At 32.1% G+C, this 23,962-nt stretch overlaps 1 protein-coding gene across 1 annotated transcript in view; it reads left to right on the top strand.

The window, feature by feature from the left end:
- The window catches only part of LOC118184780 (5'-AMP-activated protein kinase catalytic subunit alpha-2-like), an 83,170-nt gene that overhangs the window by 7,562 nt on the left and 51,646 nt on the right, over nucleotides 1-23,962 (top strand). Inside the window, exons 3-4 of the mRNA XM_085825960.1 lie at nucleotides 9,634-9,727; nucleotides 17,986-18,130. Of these exons, the coding sequence (XP_085682086.1) occupies nucleotides 9,634-9,727; nucleotides 17,986-18,130 (239 nt within the window). The remainder of the gene's footprint in view (nucleotides 1-9,633; nucleotides 9,728-17,985; nucleotides 18,131-23,962) is intronic.

Genomic DNA, 23,962 nt, shown 5'->3' on the forward strand with positions numbered 1-23,962 from the left:
GGAATTTAAGCCAAATAAAATAAAAACATCTGCCCTGAAGATAAGGATAGTGCTGACAGATCAACTTCCGATTCATTGCGCGCGGCGTGAACGATAAACAAACGTTAAAGTTTAGATAAACAAAGGATATGCCTTTATCCATTTTTTGCAGCAATTCCACTTTTTGTTTAAAAGACTTCGAAACATACTTTCGCTTTGTAGATCCTTTACATATTAGTAAATATATATCAGAAATTCTATTTGACATAATCGAAAGTTCAAGCTTACTTTTATAAAATTGCTCTAACAGTCTGCAAAAAATAATAAGTTGAACCCAATTCCAAGATTAAGAAACAACGCAATCTGCAACATTAACTGAATTAGATAATTTTAGCTTAGCTTATACCGCCCGTTATACATTAAACGCACATTCGTAAACATATTTTGCACACGCGTATTCGCAGCCGTAAAGGTCTATGCATCACACGCGTATCACTACGGTCACACGCGTATCGACGCGACGCATGCGCAGAAAGTTTTTAGCTTTGAGGTCCGGATTATAGATCATTCCGGATTATGGGTGTCCGTATTAACGACTTTTGACTGTATATGTTTTTGTGAATCATGGCTCCACCACAAACCGTCACAGACAACCTTAATATCTCACGTGTTTCCGTCAAGCCTTCCCCATTTTGGAAGACCAATCCCACTTTATGGTTTGCACAACTGGAGGCCCAGTTTGATATTGCCGGAATCACTGTTGACTCCACGAAATTCAATCATGTGATATCTGCAATCGAATCCGATATTCTCAAAAGCATTTGTGATATCTTTTTGCACCCACCAGTCACTGTCAAATACGATGCACTAAAAACACGCTTAATTGAATTGCGTTCTGAAAATGAGGAGTCAAAGATCCGTACAATTCTTCAGGGGCTAGAACTTGGCGATCAACGCCCTTCCCAATTACTTTGCCATATGTGAAACCTTGCTGGAGAGACCGTTGGAGAACCCTTGTTGAAATCTCTATGGATATTCCGTCTCCCGCAAAATACACAGTATCCTTGCTGCCTTAAGTGATGATCTCCCAAAACTCGCAATTGTAGCTGTTAAAATTACAGACCTCACAACTCTCCCTAACATAAATAGTGCTGCTACGGCATCTACTTCTCCCATTGAAAAGCAAGTTGCAGAGCTGACGAAGCAAGTAAATGAACTTTGGCTAGCCATCAAAAACAGCCGTGAGTGTTCCTGTGAACGAAGAGACAATCATTCACAACGCAACAGAAGGCGTAATAGATCCAATAAAGGCTATCGCCAGTATAAAGAACCGTGCAACAACATTTGTTTCTACCATACTAATTTTGGTTCCATTGCACGGAAGTGTGTTTCTCCATGCAATTTCCGGCAGTCGGAAAACTAGATCAGTGATCGCTTGTCGGCCAATGTTGCGACCGCCACATTAATCAAATTCTTTCTGCTGATCCATCGTCAAAACTCGCCTTTTTAATTGACACCAGAGCTGATTTATCTGCCATTCCCAAGAGTTACAGTCAGCACCCAAAAAGCCAGCTGACTTAGTACTCTTTGCTGCTAACGGCACCAAAATAGAAACGTATGGCACCAAACTCTTCGCCATCAATTTAAACTTACGTCGCTCATTTACTTGGCCTTTTGTCTTGGCAGACGTCAATCAACCCATCATAGGTGTTGACTTTCTCACGAAGTTCAACTTACTTATAGATGTTAAAAACAACCATTTAATTGATGGACAAACAAAACTATATTCTTGTGGTAGACGTCACAATGTGAACCCGCTCAGTGTACTAGCATTCATATTTTGATGGGTAACTCAAAATTTGACAAAATTCTTGTCGATTACCCCAGCTTGACAAATCCTTCGCAAACTTTTGAGAGGGCACCAATGTCAACAATTTTCCATCACATTGAAACTAAAGGACCCCCTATTTTCTCAAAACCTAGAAGATTATCTCCAGAATTACTTCAAGCTGTACATCAAGAGTTTGACTTTCTCCTATCAAAAGGCATCATTCAGCCTTCAAAAAGTCCTTGGGCAAGCCCCCAGCATATGGTTTGTAAAGCAACTGGCGACCATGCGGAGATTATCCTCGCTTAAACACGGTTTCCATCCCAGTTCGTTATCCCGTACCCCATATTCAGGATTGCACTCAAATGTTTCCAGGAAAGAACATACTCTCATTTCTTGATTTAACCCATGCCTATCATCAAATCCCTGTTAACCCTGCAGACATTTCAAAAACGGCGGTCACTACCCCTTTTGGTTTTTTTTTGAATTTTTGGCTATGCCGTTTGGGTTACGTAATTCAGGCCAAAATTCACAACATTTTATACATGAAGTTTTATTTGGATTGGATTTTTGCATCCCTTATTTTGACGACATCCTTATTGCATCGAATAGTGAAGAAGAGCACATCCGTCATCTTCGTCAAGTGTTTGATCGTTTGAAAAAACACGGTTTGACCTTAAACCTTAACAAATGCGTACTCAGAAAACCATCTGTTTCCTTTTTAGGTTGCCTCATTACAGCGTCAGGTGTAAAAACCTCTGCCTGAAAAAACAAAAACAATTGCCGACTTCCCAAAACCTACCTCTATTGTCGAGCTCAGATGTTTCTTAGCCATGATAAACTTCTATCGCTGTTTCTTACCAAAGGCAGATGAGACCCAAGTTTCACTGACTTAAGTCTTAAAAGATTCATGTAAAAATGATAAGCGCCCCGTTCCTTGGAACGACGAACTGAATCAGGCATTTGAAAAATGTAAACACGACCTTATTAATGCTGCAACTCTCTCCTACCACTCTCCTAACCAAAAGCTGAGTATTATGGTTGACACTTCTGACATTTCCATCGGCTGACTCTGTGGCTCGACAACTCATCTCCGGTTGGATTGCACGATTTGGTGTACCATCCATTGTGACTACCGATCAAAGTCGACAATTCCAGTCCCACCTTTTTGCTTCTCTGACGTCTATGCTCGGAATACGGCGAATTCGCACTTCGCCATACCATCCTTCCACTAACGGCTTAGTGGAACGTTTCCACCGTGACCTAAAAACAGCTCTAAAGTGCCATAATGACACCCATTGGACTACATCACTCCCTCTTGTGCTTCTTGTTTACGTTCTTCCTTCAAACAAGACCTCGCAGGTACAACCGCTGAACTTGTCTACGGAACAGCCCTTCGATTACCATCTGAGTTCTTTCAGCCACCCTCTGCTCCATTCGATCCAGCATCCTTTCTCCAGACTTTCCGAGAGGAGATGAAGAAGCTGTCTCCAACTCCTACATGCCACAATAAATCCACCCCATTCATACACCATGCACTGAGCACTTGCACTCACGTGTTTGTGCGAAACGACGAGATAAAGCCACCACTCACTCCTCCATACGATGGACCCTTCAAGGTCTGTGCACGTAACAATAAACATTTCACCGTTCTCATGTGTGACAAAGAAACCATTCTGGGAATAGACAGACTGAAGCCTGCTTTCTCTTGAAGCTTCAAACACTCAAGTTCCTGTGACCAGTGATCTTCCTGCTTCCCCGGACCCAACTGTTTCTCCAGATGCTCTTCCTTTGATCGACCTTACGCTTCCTCCCAGTGCTCCACCAGTTGTCACATGATCGGGAAGACATGTGCTCTTCAACACCAGACATTTATGAACTGATTTTTTCATCGTACCTTTGGTACTCGGGGGGGGGGGGATACTGTGGAGAACTCATTATTATTATTTGTCCACTGGCCCGAGAGAAGGCACTACCAGCTTTCTCCCTCTTCTCCACTAGGGCAAAATTCGGACTGGTTACTCTGTTCCTGGCTGCCGTCGGTGAAGCACGCGCTCACCTCTCTGCTTCACTTTCATGATTTTTCACCTACATGGACTTATTAACTATAAAAATGCTCATCGTGCGAACTGTAATCATTGTGACTGTGTATCAGTGAATGTGTGTTAAAATATATACCTTTTTCTAGTGTTAGATAAAAATGTTAAAAATCATCGAGCTAAACTATCATCGTTTAATCTGCAGCAACCCAAAAATGGCATCCATAGACGAAAGCCGTAATCTTGCTAGATTTGAACTGATGATGTATCATCCATAAATTTCTTGAATTGCTGAAATCTCGGCGATTCTTAATCTTGTACTTATAATGTATATAATTTATAGAGCTGTTCTATTCTAAGTAGATTTTAGAAGCTTTATTTTTAAAAATATTCACTGAAAATCAGTTTTGCTTGACGTTAAATACTGTGCCATGAGTAGTAACTAATCACGAAAATTCAGAATGAAATGTTTCTGTATTCTTATTAGTTAATTTCTATCATAACTGGGCAAAGTTACGTTTATGGGTCCAAAATAATCCAATGGATAATCTCAATTGTTCTCTGCCTAAAACACTCATATATGTACTAAAAGAAAGGGAAGGGCCAAATGTCTGGATGTTTCAAACAATATTGTACATTCGCTAGGCAAATTTTCCCCGAGTTGATAACCAATAAAGGATGCTTCAATGGATAATCTGATTGAATGTTAGATTTTAAGCAGAGAACGCTTAACTTTTATTTTATTAATTTATTTATTTTAAGTAGTGCACACAACTATTAGATGTCTGTGTGTCATCCCATCTGTATATCATGTAGTATCTCTTTTCATTTTCTTTCTTTCTTTTTTTTTTTTTTTTTAGCTGTGTGCATACTTTTTCAAAAGTGCTCTAATGTTAATGAAGGAAAGAATGCACTTTAATCTGTTTAAGATGTTCAAGATAATCCGAAGTACAGGACTAGTAAAAACAATTCATTAATTTTGAAAATACTATATTTTCAAAAGTATTATGCGTACACACATGAAAAATACATGAAAACAACTAGAAACTCGCCAGGTTTTTTTTAATTATTTCACCAAGTTTCCCGGATAAGTGGAATGTTGCTTCATCATTGAATATCAGCTTGGTGGCAAAATCATTGTCCTCCAATTCTTCCTGTATGTTGACACAAAAATCTAGTTGACAGGTGTAATCATTTGGCTTTAATTGTTGCAGGAGCCTACACATGGTACAACTTGAAATGCAACTGTTGATGCAAAATGTTTTGCACAGTGTTTTGTGGTATTTCGAACATCTGGTCAATCATGCTACAAAATGTATGGTATGGTACGAGTTTGATTATCGTCTGGACATGTGTCATGTCTCCAAAGGTGCACATACTGAATATTTGTAGAAGGGTGTATAAACATGGTGAGTTTGTGGTTTTTTTTATATATATTTCATGTGTGTACATGAAAACCTTTGGAAAATACAGCCTTTTCAAAACGAATTTATGCTAGCCCTGTATATTTCTACAAATTGAGCTTACCACAGTGTTTTGTGGTATTTCGAACATCTGGTCAATCATGCTACAAAATGTATGGTATGGTACGAGTTTGATTATCGTCTGGACATGTGTCATGTCTCCAAAGGTGCACATACTGAATATTTGTAGAAGGGTGTATAAACATGGTGAGTTTGTGGTTTTTTTTATATATATTTCATGTGTGTACATGAAAACCTTTGGAAAATACAGCCTTTTCAAAACGAATTTATGCTAGCCCTGTATATTTCTACAAATTGAGCTTCGAATATTTTCATGGATTTATATAGATGATTTATTTGAATTTTATTATTTAATATTTTTTACTGACAATCATCTATTTAAATAGATGATTGTCAGTAAAAAATATTGTGAATTGATAAGACCAGAGATGTTTTGAATGGCAAAGGATTTTTTTTTAATAACTATTAAGTAAACTTGCTACTGAAAGCTAATGATTTTGCCAGGTCTTTCTATTTATTTGAAGTTCCTTTGTGAATTTTAAGCAGTTTTGGAAGAATATTCCAGAAAATATTTCAGCAACTTTTAATATAATTTATAAAGCATTTACTTTCAGTGTATTCAGTAATATTTCATTTCAAAAATATTTTTATAAAAATGTAATACTATTGCATTAATATTTTATGCTAGTTTTTAACATAGTATGTGCTGAATAGTTTAGCTTTGGCCTCTTCAGTTCTCATTTATAAAATGAAATTATTTATATTTATAAAATTTATAAATTTGCTGAATGTGTACTTTGTGCAGATAAAAATCTCAATTTGTTCCAAGTTAGTGAATTTTAAATTAGCAGCAAAATGTAGCACATTTTTTTTAAAAGCATTTTGTGGTTTTGTTTTTTGTTGCGCTGAGAGTATTTCACCCCTTTCCCTTTAACTTTAGACTTTTTCGCTTTAGAAATATATCATGTGCTAACTTTAATTATTGATGTGAATTTACTTCTGTCACTGCACATGTGTGCAGTTGCTCGAGAATCAAGGTACTACCAACTATGTGTTCCTAATTCTCACTTTGTATTGACAATGATGAGAGAATAATTTTGTTTAGGGGATTCTTGATTAGGATTTTTATTTTTACTGCATTTTGGTGCTTTGTATCCTTTTCTCCTACAGTTACAGCACCCAAAGTCTTTTGCATTCTTAAGATTTCTTTTTCATGTTGCCATGGTATTTAGTTACATTCATGTTGCTATAGTATTTCGTAACTAAATATATCCTGCAGCTGTTTTCTTATGCTTTAGATTTGTGACTTTTAGATTCTTCTAGTAACTTACCTCTCGAAACAAGTTGTTTCATTAGATTTACTTTAGTAATAGTGCAGTTTCAACCATGCTTTATATTAAATTTCACATTTTTTAATATGCACTACCTCGAATGATTTCATGCTCAGAGCAATAATTGATAAAGCTCTGTTATCTTTTGAAACCCGTTTGTCAAGTTCAGCTTGGTTAGTTTCAGAAATTACTCTTGATTGACTGCTCGCACGGAAGTACAAGAATACTTATGAAGAGAGTACTTATAAAGAGAGGCCCTATCCGTTTTTCCCCCCATGCACTACTTTGAAGTACTGGTGATCCCTTCGTGATGACCAAAACATTGGGTCATGTACCATTAAGTTCAATGGGTTTTGACACGATCAGATGTAAATATTTTGTTATTACATCGTAAATATACATATAAATGTATATATTTTCTTTTTCTACAATATTTCAGTCCTAAGTATATGAAAAGAATATATTTTTAAACATTTCATTCTGAACGGAATTAAATGTTATACTTTTCAGAGAACAGTTTGCTCAAAACGGTTTAATTTGAATGAAATATTTTCACACGTTTTTGTTAATTACATTAGGAAAACATTTTAAGGTAATTCAAATTTTATTCGGTTTATGGTTACAAAAATTAAGGTAAACATTTATTGTATTATTAATATTAAAATTATGCATTATTTCTTTTCTATTTATAGAGCTTCTTCCTAAAATACTTTCTCAAATATGACATAATGTTTTAGCTTCTGACGCATCTTTTAAATCGAAAAATCTAAGTCAATTTATAATTAATGCTCTATTCGGTCCATTTCAAATTAGAGTACCTTTTATTTTAATAGTGAAATACGTTAAATAGTGCTTACTTTCTCTGAATGTTTCTGAAAGGGAATAAAAAAAGAATTTTTTTTTAAATATTATTTAAAACTTGTAACTGAGTTATCATAAAATGTAAGGGAATAATTCTTTTAATTATACTTATAAGTTTTTTTTACCCTTAACTTCAACAATACATATTCTAAAACTCTTTTTTATTACTCTCTTAAGTACGCATTTCATAGAATGTGCTTTACAATACCTTTTAACAGATTGCTTTCCAGTACAAACAATTCTTGCTTAAATAGTTTTATAACGTATTTGTCAGCAAATTATCAGTTTGTGTTTACAATTCAATGTTAATGTTATTATATATTTAGATAATATTTATAATCATTATAAGTTTAGATACATTTAATAATTAGATTTCTTCACAGTAACTTTCACAGGCATTTATGAATGAATAAATCCTTCATTTCAGATACCTTTATAATTTAATTTCCGAGGAAAAGAAAAGACTTGCGTGGAAAACATTTAACAATCTGGAATCAATAAGAGGATGTTCATGATCGGACCTCCTTTGACAGGATACACAAATGTTTTCACCTCTGTCGATTATTTTCAAATTCTTAAAGCTTTCGTGATGATGTGGCATGTTCTCATGGTTACATCATCTTAACTGCACATGGTACTTCTGCCGAATTCACAAAGGTATCCGTCTTCTGTTCCACACACTTATGTAAAACTGTACATAATTTTACCCAAATGTGTGGTTACAAATCGAGGAAAAGTTAACTTATTGGTATACCTGTTGTGCATGTTTATTAATTTTGACGAAGATTGCAGCATTTGGTGTTAATTTTATTTTTTAATTAACCCAATAAGTAAAACCCAAAGTGATTATTTTTCAATTATATGCAAATAAAATTATGAGTTTAAAATGAGCAACTATAAAGCCTCCCCTCTAAAAAAATTTTTAAAGTACATGGTTCAATATGTAGATGACAAAAAAAAAAAAAAAAAAAAAAATTATTGAAAGCATTTCGGCATTTGGAACATAAAATAAAAGTAGCGAATACTCTATCAAGGATATCGAAAGACGTATACAATTTTAAAGGTACCATAAGGTATCTTTCATTTTTTAAGCATAACATTTTTCCTAAAATATATATTTTTGTAGTTCAACACCTTAGAATTTTATAAAACAAATTCATAATCAAAATTGTTGTGGTTAGTTATCCAAAAATAATGAAGGTAATATATTAAAGTTATATTACCATCAATAATAAAAGATGTTATTTTTGTGTAAATGTCACTAAACTATACAAATTGCTATTATCCATTATGCAAAGAATATTTCTTTTATGCGGAAGTGTCCCATTTTTCGATTTGTATGGAACTGTGGTGTGTCAGATAGTACTATCAAAGCGCTGTCAAGGGAGCTTCTGAATGTAAACAAAAAACATCCTCAGAGCAGTGCTTCAATCTTAGGGCAGGTTTGGCCCCTCCTTCCTTTCTTACCTCCATGACTGCTCGCTCGTGATTTCTCAGGGTTCTGACTGTATTAAAATAATATTTACTTGAAAATATCATATCTCAAAGTTGGTGTTTTCCAATTTCTCACACTGAATATTCAGGTTCATCAATTTCAATAGTTACATACAATTTCAGCAAAGCCAAGGAAAAAATTGTATTTTTGCTTACCTTATTTTTCATACTTGAATAGATGTATCTGATTTGTAAAATTGATTAGGTTATTAATGTGTCTGATGCTGAGCATTTGTAATTTTATCCTCTAGAAAGGGAATTTAAGCATTATTACTTTCATTTCTATTTGTGCTGTAAGACTAAAACAGTGATATGCGTATTCAAAGCCTAAGTTGCAGTTGCTGCGATCCTATAATAATTACAGCATTGTATGCCATCACTTGCATTTTAAAAGTGTAATCACAATTCACTGAACATTGTGTGTATGGTTATTACAGTTAATTCTTAAAAAATATGCTTTATTTGCTTTTAGTATTATGAAATCCTAGCATTACATCTTATTGCAGTATATTAAGTTTAAGCCGATGTCAGACTGATAATTGAGTGATGGAGGATACTAAAATGATTTTGTACATGAACTATTGAAATATCTTATGATTTTAATTTTAAAATTTCAGGTATCAAGTTATTAGCACTCCAACAGATATATTTATGATTATGGAATATGTATCAGGAGGAGAATTATTTGATTATATTGTCAAACATGGAAAGGTATGTTCTATTATGAAAGACTAGTTGTTATTTAAGAGATAGTGAAGTGCTTTTGTGCAGCTTACCAATCTTTGTTAAATAACTCATTTTCCATACAAATATGTTTAACTAAAGAAATTTATCAAATGATTTTACATAAGTATTAGGCATTCTAGAATTAATTTACCAGTACTGCAAATTAATTGAGTGAAATATTTTATTGTTTTGAATTTTCTTTGTAGTGCTCTTTCACATTTCAGTTATTTATGGTAAGAGATTTACAGCTATGTCTAAATGCAGCTTGCTGTGATCAGCTTTTGCTATAGTTTTAAAACTAATCTTTTCCTGATTATTAAAAAAGAAAAAATTGAAGAACATCTTGAAAAATTAATTTGATAGGTTATTCTAATATTTTTCCATCTAATAATATATTTTTAATAATATGTTTTAATAAGATAAATTATTTGTGAAATTTGTTTTCTAACTGAGTTTACTATAAGAGTACTGATTTATATCTAGCTGTATTCTCTAGTCACACAGAGTAGATACGTGAATTGCATCCGATTTCTGTGGTATTTATGAACACAATATGCTTGCATACCACCCTATAATTAATATGGAATATGTCATATGGCCTTGTAAGTTTATTAACCTGCGGAAGTATCTTGTAAATTTGTGTGCAGAAGCTCACAAATTTTTAGTGTTAAGTGGACAAGTTTTTGTTGCAAAATTCATTTTGCAATGATGTCTGCTAATATTTAATTTTTTCAGAAATCCCAAAATTTATCATATACTTAAATGTTTGATAATGTTTAAAATCGTGTTTTCTGTATGTGTTTTTTATTGCTTCCTTGTAAGAAGTAAAGAAAATATTGTAATCACGAATGATTGATATGAACTAGCCAAGATGTTTAGGAAAGTTTCAAATTAAAATGACAGATAAATATTTTGCTGAGTGCTGTTGTTGGAAAGTGTTGTTACAAAACATTTATGTTTTATGTTTTGTAGCTTTAAATGTGTAATTATCCTAATATCATTTAAAAGTCAATGTCATAAATTACATGTATTTTAAACTAAAATTTTATTAGATTTTGATTTTAATAGGGCTTTTTTAACAAATATTATTAAAAAAATGAAATTTAATAGTGGCCATGTAAATTTATAGTGACTAAGGTTATATAACTACCTAATTTAATTATTTATAACTAACTGCTTACCCTTAAAAATTATCTCTACATATGAAAGCGAGTTATTGCCTTTCATTAATGCTTACTGTGGTCACAAGATAAAATACAAAAATGTAAAAATTCAAGTAAAACTTATTCTTTGCATCTAGTGAGACTTAAAATAATACAAAATAGCTACCTCTGGTGCTTTAATGGCTTATTGAAACCTTAAAGTATATTAACTGGGTTACAACCCCTGGAACTACGACACTAACTGCATTAATTAGAGCCTGATTAACTTTCAACTCTTGTCAACCGTGCCTACATCAGGCCTTTCATATTTGTTCTAATCAGCAGGTCTCTCTTTAAACAAGCAGCAGTGACAACATTCAGTCTTTCATTATGAATCAGTTATCTGATTATGATCTTACTTCTTTTTTTAACCTATGCTGTTTGACATAAAATCTATTTTTTATTTACTAAACCTCTAGACTTACCAAGTATGTGACAAAATGAGACATAAAAAAAACTAACATAAAGCTAACTCTTAGTAAACCGTAAATGTCACTTATCTTCTTTCAAATATGTTCAACTATTATAAGTGTAAAATGTTTAATGCTACTTGATAAATTGCATAAAGTTTATTTTATTCTCAAACTTATTAATAAATAATTATGTTAATTAATTCATGTTTAGTAATAATGCATACTACTTAGGGATCTATTTTATTTTTAGGATGGTATTACAAAAGTGAAATTCAGGCATAGATAATATTTTTAATTCAATTTATTCAGTTCTCATTTGCTCATAGGTCCTTAATTTTTTGTTCATTAATGGTCCTTAAAAGTACTTAATTTCCGTGTACAGAAATGCATAGGAAGCCTGTTACACAAATTAAAAAATTTGTGACTTTGTAACATAAAGGAGTTTTAAGGAATCTTAGGTGAAATGGCAAAAACAGTCAAAATGACTGCTCTGGCGCGTCTAGTGTTAAGACTTAGTAAATTTTCAATTGAAAGTTGCAGAAATTAAGGAAAAAAGCTAGAAAAATAATAAAAAATAAATAAATAAAATAAATCTGAGATATTCAAAAAGTTTGTTATATAATATTGTGACAGTTTCCTGTAATTTATTTCTGACTACTTTTCATTTTTTATGTTCTTACTGTAACAGCATCCTTTGGAAATTAAACTATTCACATAATATCCTCCCGTTCGACTTCCAGACACTAAAATTAATAAACACAAATCTGATCCGGACACCACATGACTTTCTTGTACGGAATATTAAATTATACACATTTTTTTGCTGCATTTCATTAAAATGTATTTCCTCAAAATGTATTACAGATATATTTCTCATTCAATTAACTTAGTTCTCACTTCGTGGCAAGGCAAAAATACATAAAAACTCAAAATAGCTTTATCAAAAATTTTTAAATATTTAAAAATATAAAACAACAAATACACTTAAAACAATTGAAAAAAATTACAATTAAAATTTGAGTTTCTACATAAAAACAAGCAATTCGGCCAGCGTGCAGGAAGGCATATTTTTCGGTGCACAAAACTGAAAGTTTACTTTTGGTCCCACTTGGCAAAAAGACAGTGAAGTTGCAGAAACTGATTTAATTCACTATTCTGCTAAGTTTCAAATGTAAATAGATTTGGCAGCTACGGTAAAAAAAATAGGCTTACCTGCACTTAAACAACTTTTAAATTGTTGATAATTTTACCACTATTGCATGCAGATAAACTAAAAGTATAAAACTTTGACCGGAAGATAAGAATAACATAATTTGTTCGTCATTAAAGCAAAAAATGCACAATTTACTAACATATAAGAATAAAAAAAAACTGAGCTCATGGAACTGAGTAACAGATGGGGTGTATATAAATATATCAGAAAAGACATAAAGTAAGAAAGTTAGAACTAAGTTTTCACAAACACCAAAAAACTGAAATTCATAATTAATAAATTTCAAATAATCCTATAAATGCTACAAAGAATTTGCAAAATGTTAGAACCAAAACTTTTCAAACAAGTAAAGTTTTATAACGTTTTAAATTCTTTGGATTATATACTCTATGTTTAAAGGTAAAAATTTTGATTTAAATTTTTCAATTCACAATATTATTTATACATTTTATAATATTCTATAGCTGTATAAAATAACATTAATTGTATAGGAAATTGGACAGGATTAAAAACTTCGTAAGCCAGATCTGCTGTAGCAAGGTTTTGCTGTATATATTCAGGCATCAATTCCATGATTATATTCCTTGTTCCCCTATCTAAAATATCAGAATATATATGCGAGTGTCTTTTAAGATTCTTAAGGAAGAAATTCAGCTTTTATTATTAACATTTATTTAAGATTATATAACAATGGCTGTTTGAGACATTACAGGGTAGAGGCAAAAGTAGATGCAATCATAACTGATGTCTGCATGCACATTGAGAGTCTATAACATCTAACACCTTCTCACGGCACAAATATTGTCACTAATTAATTAAAATGTGAGCGAGACTTGAATTATTGAAGACTGCCTATGCACAGCTTGCTATCTTGCTCCTTCACAAGCGTTCTATCTCTGTGAAATTGTCAAAGAAAAGATTGAAAGAAAGGTGAAATGATATGCATAATGCTCTCTCTCCTCGGTGGTAAGTGACTGTGTTCCCAGTGGGTGTGATCTCAGAAGGTGATGATAACACTATCTTAAGTTATGAAAAAAGTCAACCCACAAGTTCGGTCATCCTGCTGTGGTTCTCCAAATTCTACTCTCTATGTAGTGGAGGTCCCCTAGAAGTTGATGTTAAACGTGAACTTTTTTTTTTTTTTTAACTTCTTTTTTCATCAGTTTTTTTAACATAATTCTTTCTTATCAGAACAAGATACCTTCAATTTAGCATTCTTTTCTCTTTGAATATTGGCAAGCTTTGTTTCTTATGATACAGATGGGGTGTATATAAATATATCAGAAAAGACATAAAGTAAGAAAGTTAGAACTAAGTTTTCACAAACACCAAAAAACTGAAATTCATAATTAATAAATTTCAAATAATCCTATAAATGCTACAAAGAATTTGCAAAATGTTAGAACCAAAACTTTTCAAACAAGTAAAGTTTTATAACGTTTTAAATTCTTTGGATTATATACTCTATGTTTAAAGGTAAAAATTTTGATTTAAATTTTTCAATTCACAATATTATTTATACATTTTATAATATTCTATAGCTGTATAAAATAACATTAATTGTATAGGAAATTGGACAGGATTAAAAACTTCGTAAGCCAGATCTGCTGTAGCAAGGTTTTGCTGTATATATTCAGGCATCAATTCCATGATTATATTCCTTGTTCCCCTATCTAAAATATCAGAATATATATGCGAGTGTCTTTTAAGATTCTTAAGGAAGAAATTCAGCTTTTATAATTAAACATTTATTTAAGATTATATAACAATGGCTGTTTGAGACATTACAGGGTAGAGGCAAAAGTAGATGCAATCATAACTGATGTCTGCATGCACATTGAGAGTCTATAACATCTAACACCTTCTCACGGCACAAATATTGTCACTAATTAATTAAAATGTGAGCGAGACTTGAATTATTGAAGACTGCCTATGCACAGCCTGCTATCTTGCTCCTTCACAAGCGTTCTATCTCTGTGAAATTGTCAAAGAAAAGATTGAAAGAAAGGTGAAATGATATGCATAATGCTCTCTCTCCTCGGTGGTAAGTGACTGTGTTCCCAGTGGGTGTGATCTCAGAAGGTGATGATAACACTATCTTAAGTTATGAAAAAAGTCAACCCACAAGTTCGGTCATCCTGCTGTGGTTCTCCAAATTCTACTCTCTATGTAGTGGAGGTCCCCTAGAAGTTGATGTTAAACGTGAACTTTTTTTTTTTTTTTAACTTCTTTTTTCATCAGTTTTTTTAACATAATTCTTTCTTATCAGAACAAGATACCTTCAATTTAGCATTCTTTTCTCTTTGAATATTGGCAAGCTTTGTTTCTTATGATACAGATGGGGTGTATATAAATATATCAGAAAAGACATAAAGTAAGAAAGTTAGAACTAAGTTTTCACAAACACCAAAAAACTGAAATTCATAATTAATAAATTTCAAATAATCCTATAAATGCTACAAAGAATTTGCAAAATGTTAGAACCAAAACTTTTCAAACAAGTAAAGTTTTATAACGTTTTAAATTCTTTGGATTATATACTCTATGTTTAAAGGTAAAAATTTTGATTTAAATTTTTCAATTCACAATATTATTTATACATTTTATAATATTCTATAGCTGTATAAAATAACATTAATTGTATAGGAAATTGGACAGGATTAAAAACTTCGTAAGCCAGATCTGCTGTAGCAAGGTTTTGCTGTATATATTCAGGCATCAATTCCATGATTATATTCCTTGTTCCCCTATCTAAAATATCAGAATATATATGCGAGTGTCTTTTAAGATTCTTAAGGAAGAAATTCAGCTTTTATAATTAAACATTTATTTAAGATTATATAACAATGGCTGTTTGAGACATTACAGGGTAGAGGCAAAAGTAGATGCAATCATAACTGATGTCTGCATGCACATTGAGAGTCTATAACATCTAACACCTTCTCACGGCACAAATATTGTCACTAATTAATTAAAATGTGAGCGAGACTTGAATTATTGAAGACTGCCTATGCACAGCCTGCTATCTTGCTCCTTCACAAGCGTTCTATCTCTGTGAAATTGTCAAAGAAAAGATTGAAAGAAAGGTGAAATGATATGCATAATGCTCTCTCTCCTCGGTGGTAAGTGACTGTGTTCCCAGTGGGTGTGATCTCAGAAGGTGATGATAACACTATCTTAAGTTATGAAAAAAGTCAACCCACAAGTTCGGTCATCCTGCTGTGGTTCTCCAAATTCTACTCTCTATGTAGTGGAGGTCCCCTAGAAGTTGATGTTAAACGTGAACTTTTTTTTTTTTTTTTTAACTTCTTTTTTCATCAGTTTTTTTAACATAATTCTTTCTTATCAGAACAAGATACCTTCAATTTAGCATTCTTTTCTCTTTGAATATTGGCAAGCTTTGTTTCTTATGATGAAGCAATTTCATCTCCATTTGACTCATATTCTGACATGTATTGTTCTTTCACCTTGTAGAGTCATTAGGTTAATTGGAATCACTTGTAGAGGTTAATTGGAAGCAGAAAAGATGAAAAATATGCAATCGCCTTCGCCAGGAATCGAACCGCGGACCTCTGGAATACCGGCCCAGCGTGCTACCATTACACCACGAAGGCACACAAGGGAAGTGGGAGAAATACCTTATAACTGTTCTTAATGTAACTGCTAATTTTTGCGCATAATTTTCTACAATACTCATAAAAATATTGGATATTTCAGTTCTCTTAATTATTCTTGATTCTGAAAGTTCCTCATCATGAAGGCTTGTTCTAAAATTAAGTTCTTCCTTCAGAATCTGTAACTCCCATTCTAATTCAGGAATCCTCAGTATATTCATATCAAACTCTGTTTTATTTCATCTTCTAATATCATCTGCAAATTTTCACTTTTCTGACATAAACTGATTAATTTTAAATTGCAAATTTAGCTTATATCACTTTATAGAATTCAATCTTTTCTTTGTAGCAGCTGATTCTTCTCCTTTCTTAACTAATTTAGTTGATAATGCATCATAAATATTCCTTAAGCTATTTAATTCAATGTACTGGGTACCAGGGATATTTTTCTGCAGCTTGTCATGGTTTCTGCTAAGCACTCATAGTCTTTTTAAAAACCCACAGTAAATCTCAGTAATATACAGGTAATCCTACTTTCCTTTCAAGAGATTTTAATCTTTAATGATGATATAATGTATTATACACTGGTTGACAACTGCTAAGGATTGATAACAGTAGCAGCAATACTAGCCACAAAATAAAAGGCAGGGAAATGTAGAAATTAGCATTAAGTGTGGGATACAGAAAGACATGTGTGTATGCAAATTTTTGTTTGCTGAAGTTGTTTGTCATGTGATAAGAGATGTAAAGGATTTGATACATATTGAGCATTGTTGTTCAGAAGCAAAATTTAATAGAAAAGAATCAATTGGTGAACATGCAATTTTCGGTATGTTTTCCTGACATCACTTAGATGATTTTATGCATGGCTTTTTTATTAGCAAGATTGAAGGAGGGTGAAAAATAACAGATGTTGCTAGGGAGTTCGACATCAGCCACTATGTTTTTTCAAGGCTGTGGAAATCATTTCATACAAATGGAATGCATAGCAAATGTCACAGGGGATCGTAGTACGACACCTGCAGAAGACACATAATGCTATTGACAAAAAGGAACTGGTGCAACATAGGTGCTGAGGTAGCAAATCAATTACCTGCTGCTACTGGTAATCGTATAGTTTTTTTCTCCCTTGAAAAGAGAATCTTTACTATATCATTGCATTTTATTTTGATCAAATTGTCTTTAAAAATTGTCAAAATTTTAAATTTATTTACATTATTACATTATAAATTATTACATTACATTTATTGTATTTACATTTACATTTATTACATTATTACATTATAAATTCTGAGGCAGAAATTAATATTTCAAAAATTTAAAAAGAAATTTATATTTAATTTCCTTTAGGAAAGAATCTTTAAAAAAAATAAGTATCATGTATTTCTGAATATGAGTTAATCCATGTAAAAGCGGAGAGAATATTTTTTCATTTAAAAATTTATCCAAAATTCAAAACTCTCATATAAGCTAAAATGAAAAAAAAAAAAAAATCCTATAGCATTCAAGCACATCACCATGAGGGTGAAAATGTTGCCATGTAGGTAAAAGAGAGAATATTTTCTGATGAAATCACTGTAAAATAAAATGACAGACCCCAACGATTATAGTTTTAATACCGATAACCTTGTCTAAAGCTAGGGCATTTATTCCATTCTTTGTTGTCTTGTGTACCATATGTGGTATTTGTGCTAGAAGAGCTCAAATGGAAGAGAAGATCTTTCTTATTTTTAGATAAATATGGTAATCTTAAAAATTAAATTTAAATTAATATATTTATCAGTATGCAATTTCTTTACAGTTAAAAGAAGCAGAAGCAAGACGTTTTTTTCAGCAGATCATATCTGGTGTTGATTATTGCCATCGACACATGGTTGTCCATCGAGATTTGAAACCAGAAAATCTTTTGCTGGATCAAAATTTGAATGTAAAAATAGCTGATTTTGGTAAATATCTTCTTAATAGAAGTAAAGATTTAAATTATGAGAATGGTGTATAAATATTATTTGTTTTCAAAAAAATTATAAAGTTTTTTATTATCTGGCTATATGTTTCATATTAAACACTAGAAAGACTGAAACTTAGTATATACCTATATTGCCCAAAAAGCAGTCAAAATGTGTCATTGTGAAAAAGCAGTCATTGTGAAAGAATAACTAACGTGTAAAGAAATTCGTTTAAAATTAATTTTTAATATTTTTATATTATTTACAGTTATATAACAAGTTATTAGTAAATATTAACAATAAAAAAAATACTTCACTTGGAAAAAAAATAATTTATGCATTATTATTTGTACATTTTTTGGAAATGAAAGTGGCAATCTTTTTATGTTTTTCCACAAACATACTTTTGACATTCTTCAGATATATTATTTATTTAGTTGTTGTGCCAAACTCGTACTTGACAAAGTTTGCATTTGTTAGAATGGGTTGCATTTGATCTTTGTGGGTCTTCATGTTCTGATGACTTTTTCAGTCTTGCAGCTCTGTATTTGGTGGTATTTTCTGAAACAAGAACTCTTTTCATTGTATTTGTATTCCTGTCATTTCTTTGTAAAGGATCCAAGCATTCATAGAAGCCAAACCTAAAATATTGAAAAATATTTGGAGGAGCCATCTACGAGAACTAGGCTTTTACTGTATATTTTCTGGCCTATTAACTCCAAATTTTGTGCTGTTATAAAATTGAATTGATCCCGGTAACATTTTTTTATTACTTTTATCAATTTTCACAAATTTATGCTTAGAACAGCTACTCTTTTATTTGTTTTTTATATATTGTAAGAACACAATTCTCTGATTTATATAGCAGAGTGGAAAAACGAGGCATGTTATCCTTCATTTGTTTGGCTGATTTGGGTAGTTCTCTTTTGTTTCCTCTAATAGTACCAACTAGAGTTTTTTTTTTTTGCCTGTAATTTTGTCGTCAGTGACATGCTAGTGGAAAAGTTATCGGTCGAGTTATTTCTTCCACAGCTTGTATATGGCTCGACAAACGTCAGAATAACGTGTTTGCTGAGATTTGAAAATTAAGTGCTACTTTAGCTTATTGAGAAACTGCAACTTATCAAGTATATGCCCAAATCGACAATTTGTCATGTACTTGTATGCTATCATGTGAGGGTAACCAAAAAAAAAATGAAAACTGTTATTTCAATACATAGCCGAACTGGTCATATAAGAAATTTACTCAATTCAATAATAAGAGTCATTTGATTATTTAAAATTGGCAATATAGGTATAACACATATTATATATATATATATACAGAGGGAAGACAAAATAATGTGAACACCTGCGAAAAAGTATGATGTATTTCACATTTGCAGTACAGCTGCGCCACCTGCAACAGAAATCTGCCACCTAATGAGCGTGAAGAGGAAGGTATCAGTCTCTCAACAACAGTCACCTGCATTGCATGCTTTGGTCGAACTGTCTGTGAGAAGTTGAAATGTCAGAGTTCCAAAGAGGAATGATACTTGGAGTGTGTTTAAGTGAAGCATTGGTTACAGAAAAAGCAATGGTATCAGCCGTTATGACAGCGTACACGAAAGAGGATAAGACGACGTCTTCAAAGCACAACATTGGCCGAAAGTCAAAGCTGGCTGATAGGAATAGATGGATCCTGTAGCACATAGTAGCCCGAAAGCACAAGCAATCGTTATCCGAGATAACATCTGAAATGAACAGTCATCTCCAGGACCCCATTTCAACAAAAACTGTCAAAAGGGAACTTCATGCTGTGAACATTTATGGCAGAGTGGCAATGCGTAAACTCTTAGTGACAGCAACTAATGCTTTCAAGCAGTGCCAGTGTTTCAGAAATCACAAAGGCTGGCCCCCACAGCAGTGGCAACAGGTAATATGGTCAGATGAATCGTCATTTTCCCCATTTCAGATGACCGGATGTGTTTATGTCTGGAGAACATCCAAAGAAGCGTTTCATCCTGACTGCCTGTTGCCGACTGTGAAGCATGGGGGTGGTGCCATTATGGTATGGGATGCAATATCTTGGCGCAGACTTGGGCCACTTGTTATTCTGCATGGAAGGATCACATCCAATCACTATCTAAGCATTCGAGGGGATCATGTCCATCCTTTTGTCCAGACTGTATTCCCTGTAGAGTGACCGCTTTTTCAAGACGACAGTGCCCCTATCCACACTGCTAGGTGTATTCAAGAATGGTTCAAAGAGCATGACGATGCAATTGAACATCTCACTTGCCCCCCCTCAATCTCCAGATTTGAATATTATTGAAGATTTATGGTCATATTTGGAATCCAAACTTCGTTCCCGATTTCCACTTCCATCCAGACTTTTTGAATTAGAGACTGCTGTGCAGGAAGAATGGCTTAATATTCCTTTAAATATTGTCCATGACCTTTATGCATCTATCCCATGTCGCATTCAATCTGTACTTCAGTCAAAGGGTGATTCAACCAACTATTAATAAAGATTTTCCATTATTTCACAGATGTTCCTATTATTTTGTCCTCCACCTGTATATATATGTATCAGAAATCAAAGAAAGGCGTAACTACAATTATTATTAAACGCATTTATATGTTGTACAAAAAGTCACAGAATTTTAAGAAATTGTGTCATTATGTACATAATTGTTTTTCTAATTGAAATTAAAAAGCAGTCAAAATGACTTCCTTGGGCAATCTAGTGTTAAGAATATTAATATTAAATATTTTAATTATTGGTAATATCTTAGATCTAGCAATTTGAAAAATAAATAAATAAGCATAAAAAATTGTTTTAACATATTAAATGCTTTGCAATTTTTAGTATAAGTAGGTTTTATTCCAGTAAAAAATTATACAGGAAAACTCATTTTATTTATAGAAAAGATGAGAACTAATACAATGATGTCTGTGAAGGAATTTCTATTTAACCTTCAAAATAGGTCCTGCAAATGTGCTCACATTTTTCTAATTCTTTGTTTTTGTTTGTTGTTCATTATTTGTTAGTTTAAGCTAACAAAGCTTGTAGTACATGTAGCTTGTTTGGTAGAAAACAGAAAAAAAGCTAGAGGATTTTCTTATAAAAAATATATAAATACCAATTCATTATGTGTGTTATAGAAGTTCATTTTTTACCACTTTTTGAGGCTCTATTATTTCTTGATAAAGTTTAATGAGCAGTGATTAGCATAGTGAAATTCATAGCTACATTGAAAGAGTACATTGAATCTGACTGTGATTGAAACCGTATTTACTACTAAAGGAACATCTGCTTGTAGTGAAAGAATATACAGTCAAAAGTCGTTAATTTGGACACCCATAATCCGGAATGATCTATAATCCGGATCTCAAAGCTAAAAACTTTCTGCGCATGCGCCGCGTTGACACATGTGCATAGGTGTTTACGCTTGCGCGTAAGACCTTTTCCCACTGCGCATATGCGTTTGCGCAAGCGCAGAATATGTTTTCGCCTGCGCATTTTATGTATAACGGACGGTATAATCTAAAATTATCTAATTATCTATTTCAGTTAATGTTGATGATTGCGTTGTTCCTTAATCTTCGAATTCGATCCGGTTTATTATTTTTTTGAACACTGTAAGAGCAATTTTATAAAACTAAACTTGAACTTTCGATTATGTCAAATAGAATTTCCGTTTCTGGAGCTCCCAAAGGATCGTACAAAACGAAAGTATGTTTCGATGTCCATCAAACAAAAAGTGAAATTGCTGCAAAAAATGGATAAAGACATGAAGAATGTGACAGAGAGGTTAGTGAAAACGAAACAATTTCGATTGACAAGTTAGTCGGTATTCTCGGCACAAATTTACGGGACTTGAACAGCGGAACTTTGTAACTGAACAAGAAATTGTGTCTGTTTATAGAATTAAAGAGAAAGTATTATCACATAAAACGAAGCAACTTAAAACAACTTACATTGAAAGAAATGTTTAATAAAGTAAACAAATAAATATTAAGCTTTTTTTTTGTAAATTTTGATACCCTTTAGATTATAATTGTTCTTTATTTCATAAATTAAGGTTTCGTATTTTTAATTTTAGAATTTCTGCATGCCATCTTGTGAGATTTAAACTGATGATCTATAATCCAGAAAAATCGATAATCCGGAATCACCGAAGTCCCGACGAGTCCAGATTAACGACTTTTGACTGTATTTTTTTTTTAAATTTGGCCTACTGCACAATTAGATGAGGAAAAAAGACGGGACTTTAAAAAACTTTAACATTTGTGTATTTTATTCAAATCACTAATATAAATGTTTGTAACAAATAGTAGTTTCATTTTCAAATTAAATTTTGTAACAGCTATCCTGCTATGATGTTAGAACTCATCCTTTTTTAAAATACTATCAATAATTTAATGTATTAAATATCATAAAAGTTAGAATAATTTCTAAATGTTCACCATGCACTGGTTCTCAAAAAATGATAAATAATGGAAAAAATATTTCCATCACAATTTATTATAAGTGAGGCTACTTTAGAAAAGTTTATGGATATCAGGATAGTATATATGTAAATTGCATTAGCATCATGATTTTTTAAAGCTCTACCCCTTATCTTATCAAATGATGTTTTACAAGTATGTATTGTTGTAACCCTCATTAAAAAATTTAAGACATATCTGTCTATTCAGTTTGTAATCTAAATAATCTATTAATTAAATGATTTAGAGCTGAATGTGATCTTTTTATGTTAGCTTTCATGCTAGTTGGATGTAAAAAAAGTTCTGAAAGGTTTCAGATTTTAAATTACGTCCAAAGGGGCGTTTTTTTAATGCTTTGTGTGTTACCTTTATTTATGAAATATCATATTCTATGTACTCAAACTATAAAATTCAGTTCAACAGCAATAGTACAAATTAATTTTAAACTGAACATATTTTTAAAATTTCCGATATAGAGTGTCGATCGCTAGAGATAAAAATGTTTTTTTTTTTTTAAGCGGGGTACAGTGTTGCCATTGCTCGCTTTGAAATCATTTAGTTTTTTTAATTAAAAATTCGTGTTACAAAATCTGAAATCGATAACAAAACAAATTTCAAATTCAAATTAGGGCTTCACATGTCCATAGTCTATGGAGGATTACTTTTTCAAATTTTGATGCTCTTGGTACTGTTGTTTTATCAGAATGCAAGAAACTTAGATACATTTATGCAGATTTCTTCATTATTTAATTTCTTTAAATATAAGACAGGGCGATAATATATGCTGGCAAGGATTTGAAAAGTGATACAGCCTTTTAAAGTTTCCAACACAAAATGCCAAAACAAAATTAATAGTCCTTCAGAGCAAGTTGTCTCTTTAAACTAAAAAATTAAAAGATTATTTTAGCAAAATCTATGGAAAGTAAGCAATTTATGTTTAGTTCGTTTTCATATCCATTCTCTAATACATCTGAAATTTCTGAAGTACCGCTTTGTGTCTCATCACATTTATTTTTCAGAATAGTATGTGTGAATGCAAAATTAAGAAAATTTTCTGGTTTTGCTTTTTAAATTACTGTAATACAGTCAAAAGTCGTTAATCCGGACTTGTCGGGACTTCAGCGATTCCGGATTATCGATTTTTCCGGATTATAGATTATCAGTTTAAATCCCGTAATATGGCATGCAGAAATTCTAAATTTAAAAATATGAAACCGTAATTTATGAAATAAAGAACAATTATGATCTAAAAGGTATCAAAATTTACAAAAAAAAAAAAGCTTAATATTTATTTGTTTACTTTATTAAACATTTCTTTCAATGTAAGTTGTTTAAGTTGCTTCATTTTATGTGATAATA

The sequence above is a fragment of the Stegodyphus dumicola genome, chromosome 10 (assembly GCF_044657685.1).
Source record: "Stegodyphus dumicola isolate Sdum_Otavi_A_Nest chromosome 10, ASM4465768v1".
Classification (NCBI taxonomy): Eukaryota; Metazoa; Arthropoda; class Arachnida; order Araneae; family Eresidae; genus Stegodyphus; species Stegodyphus dumicola.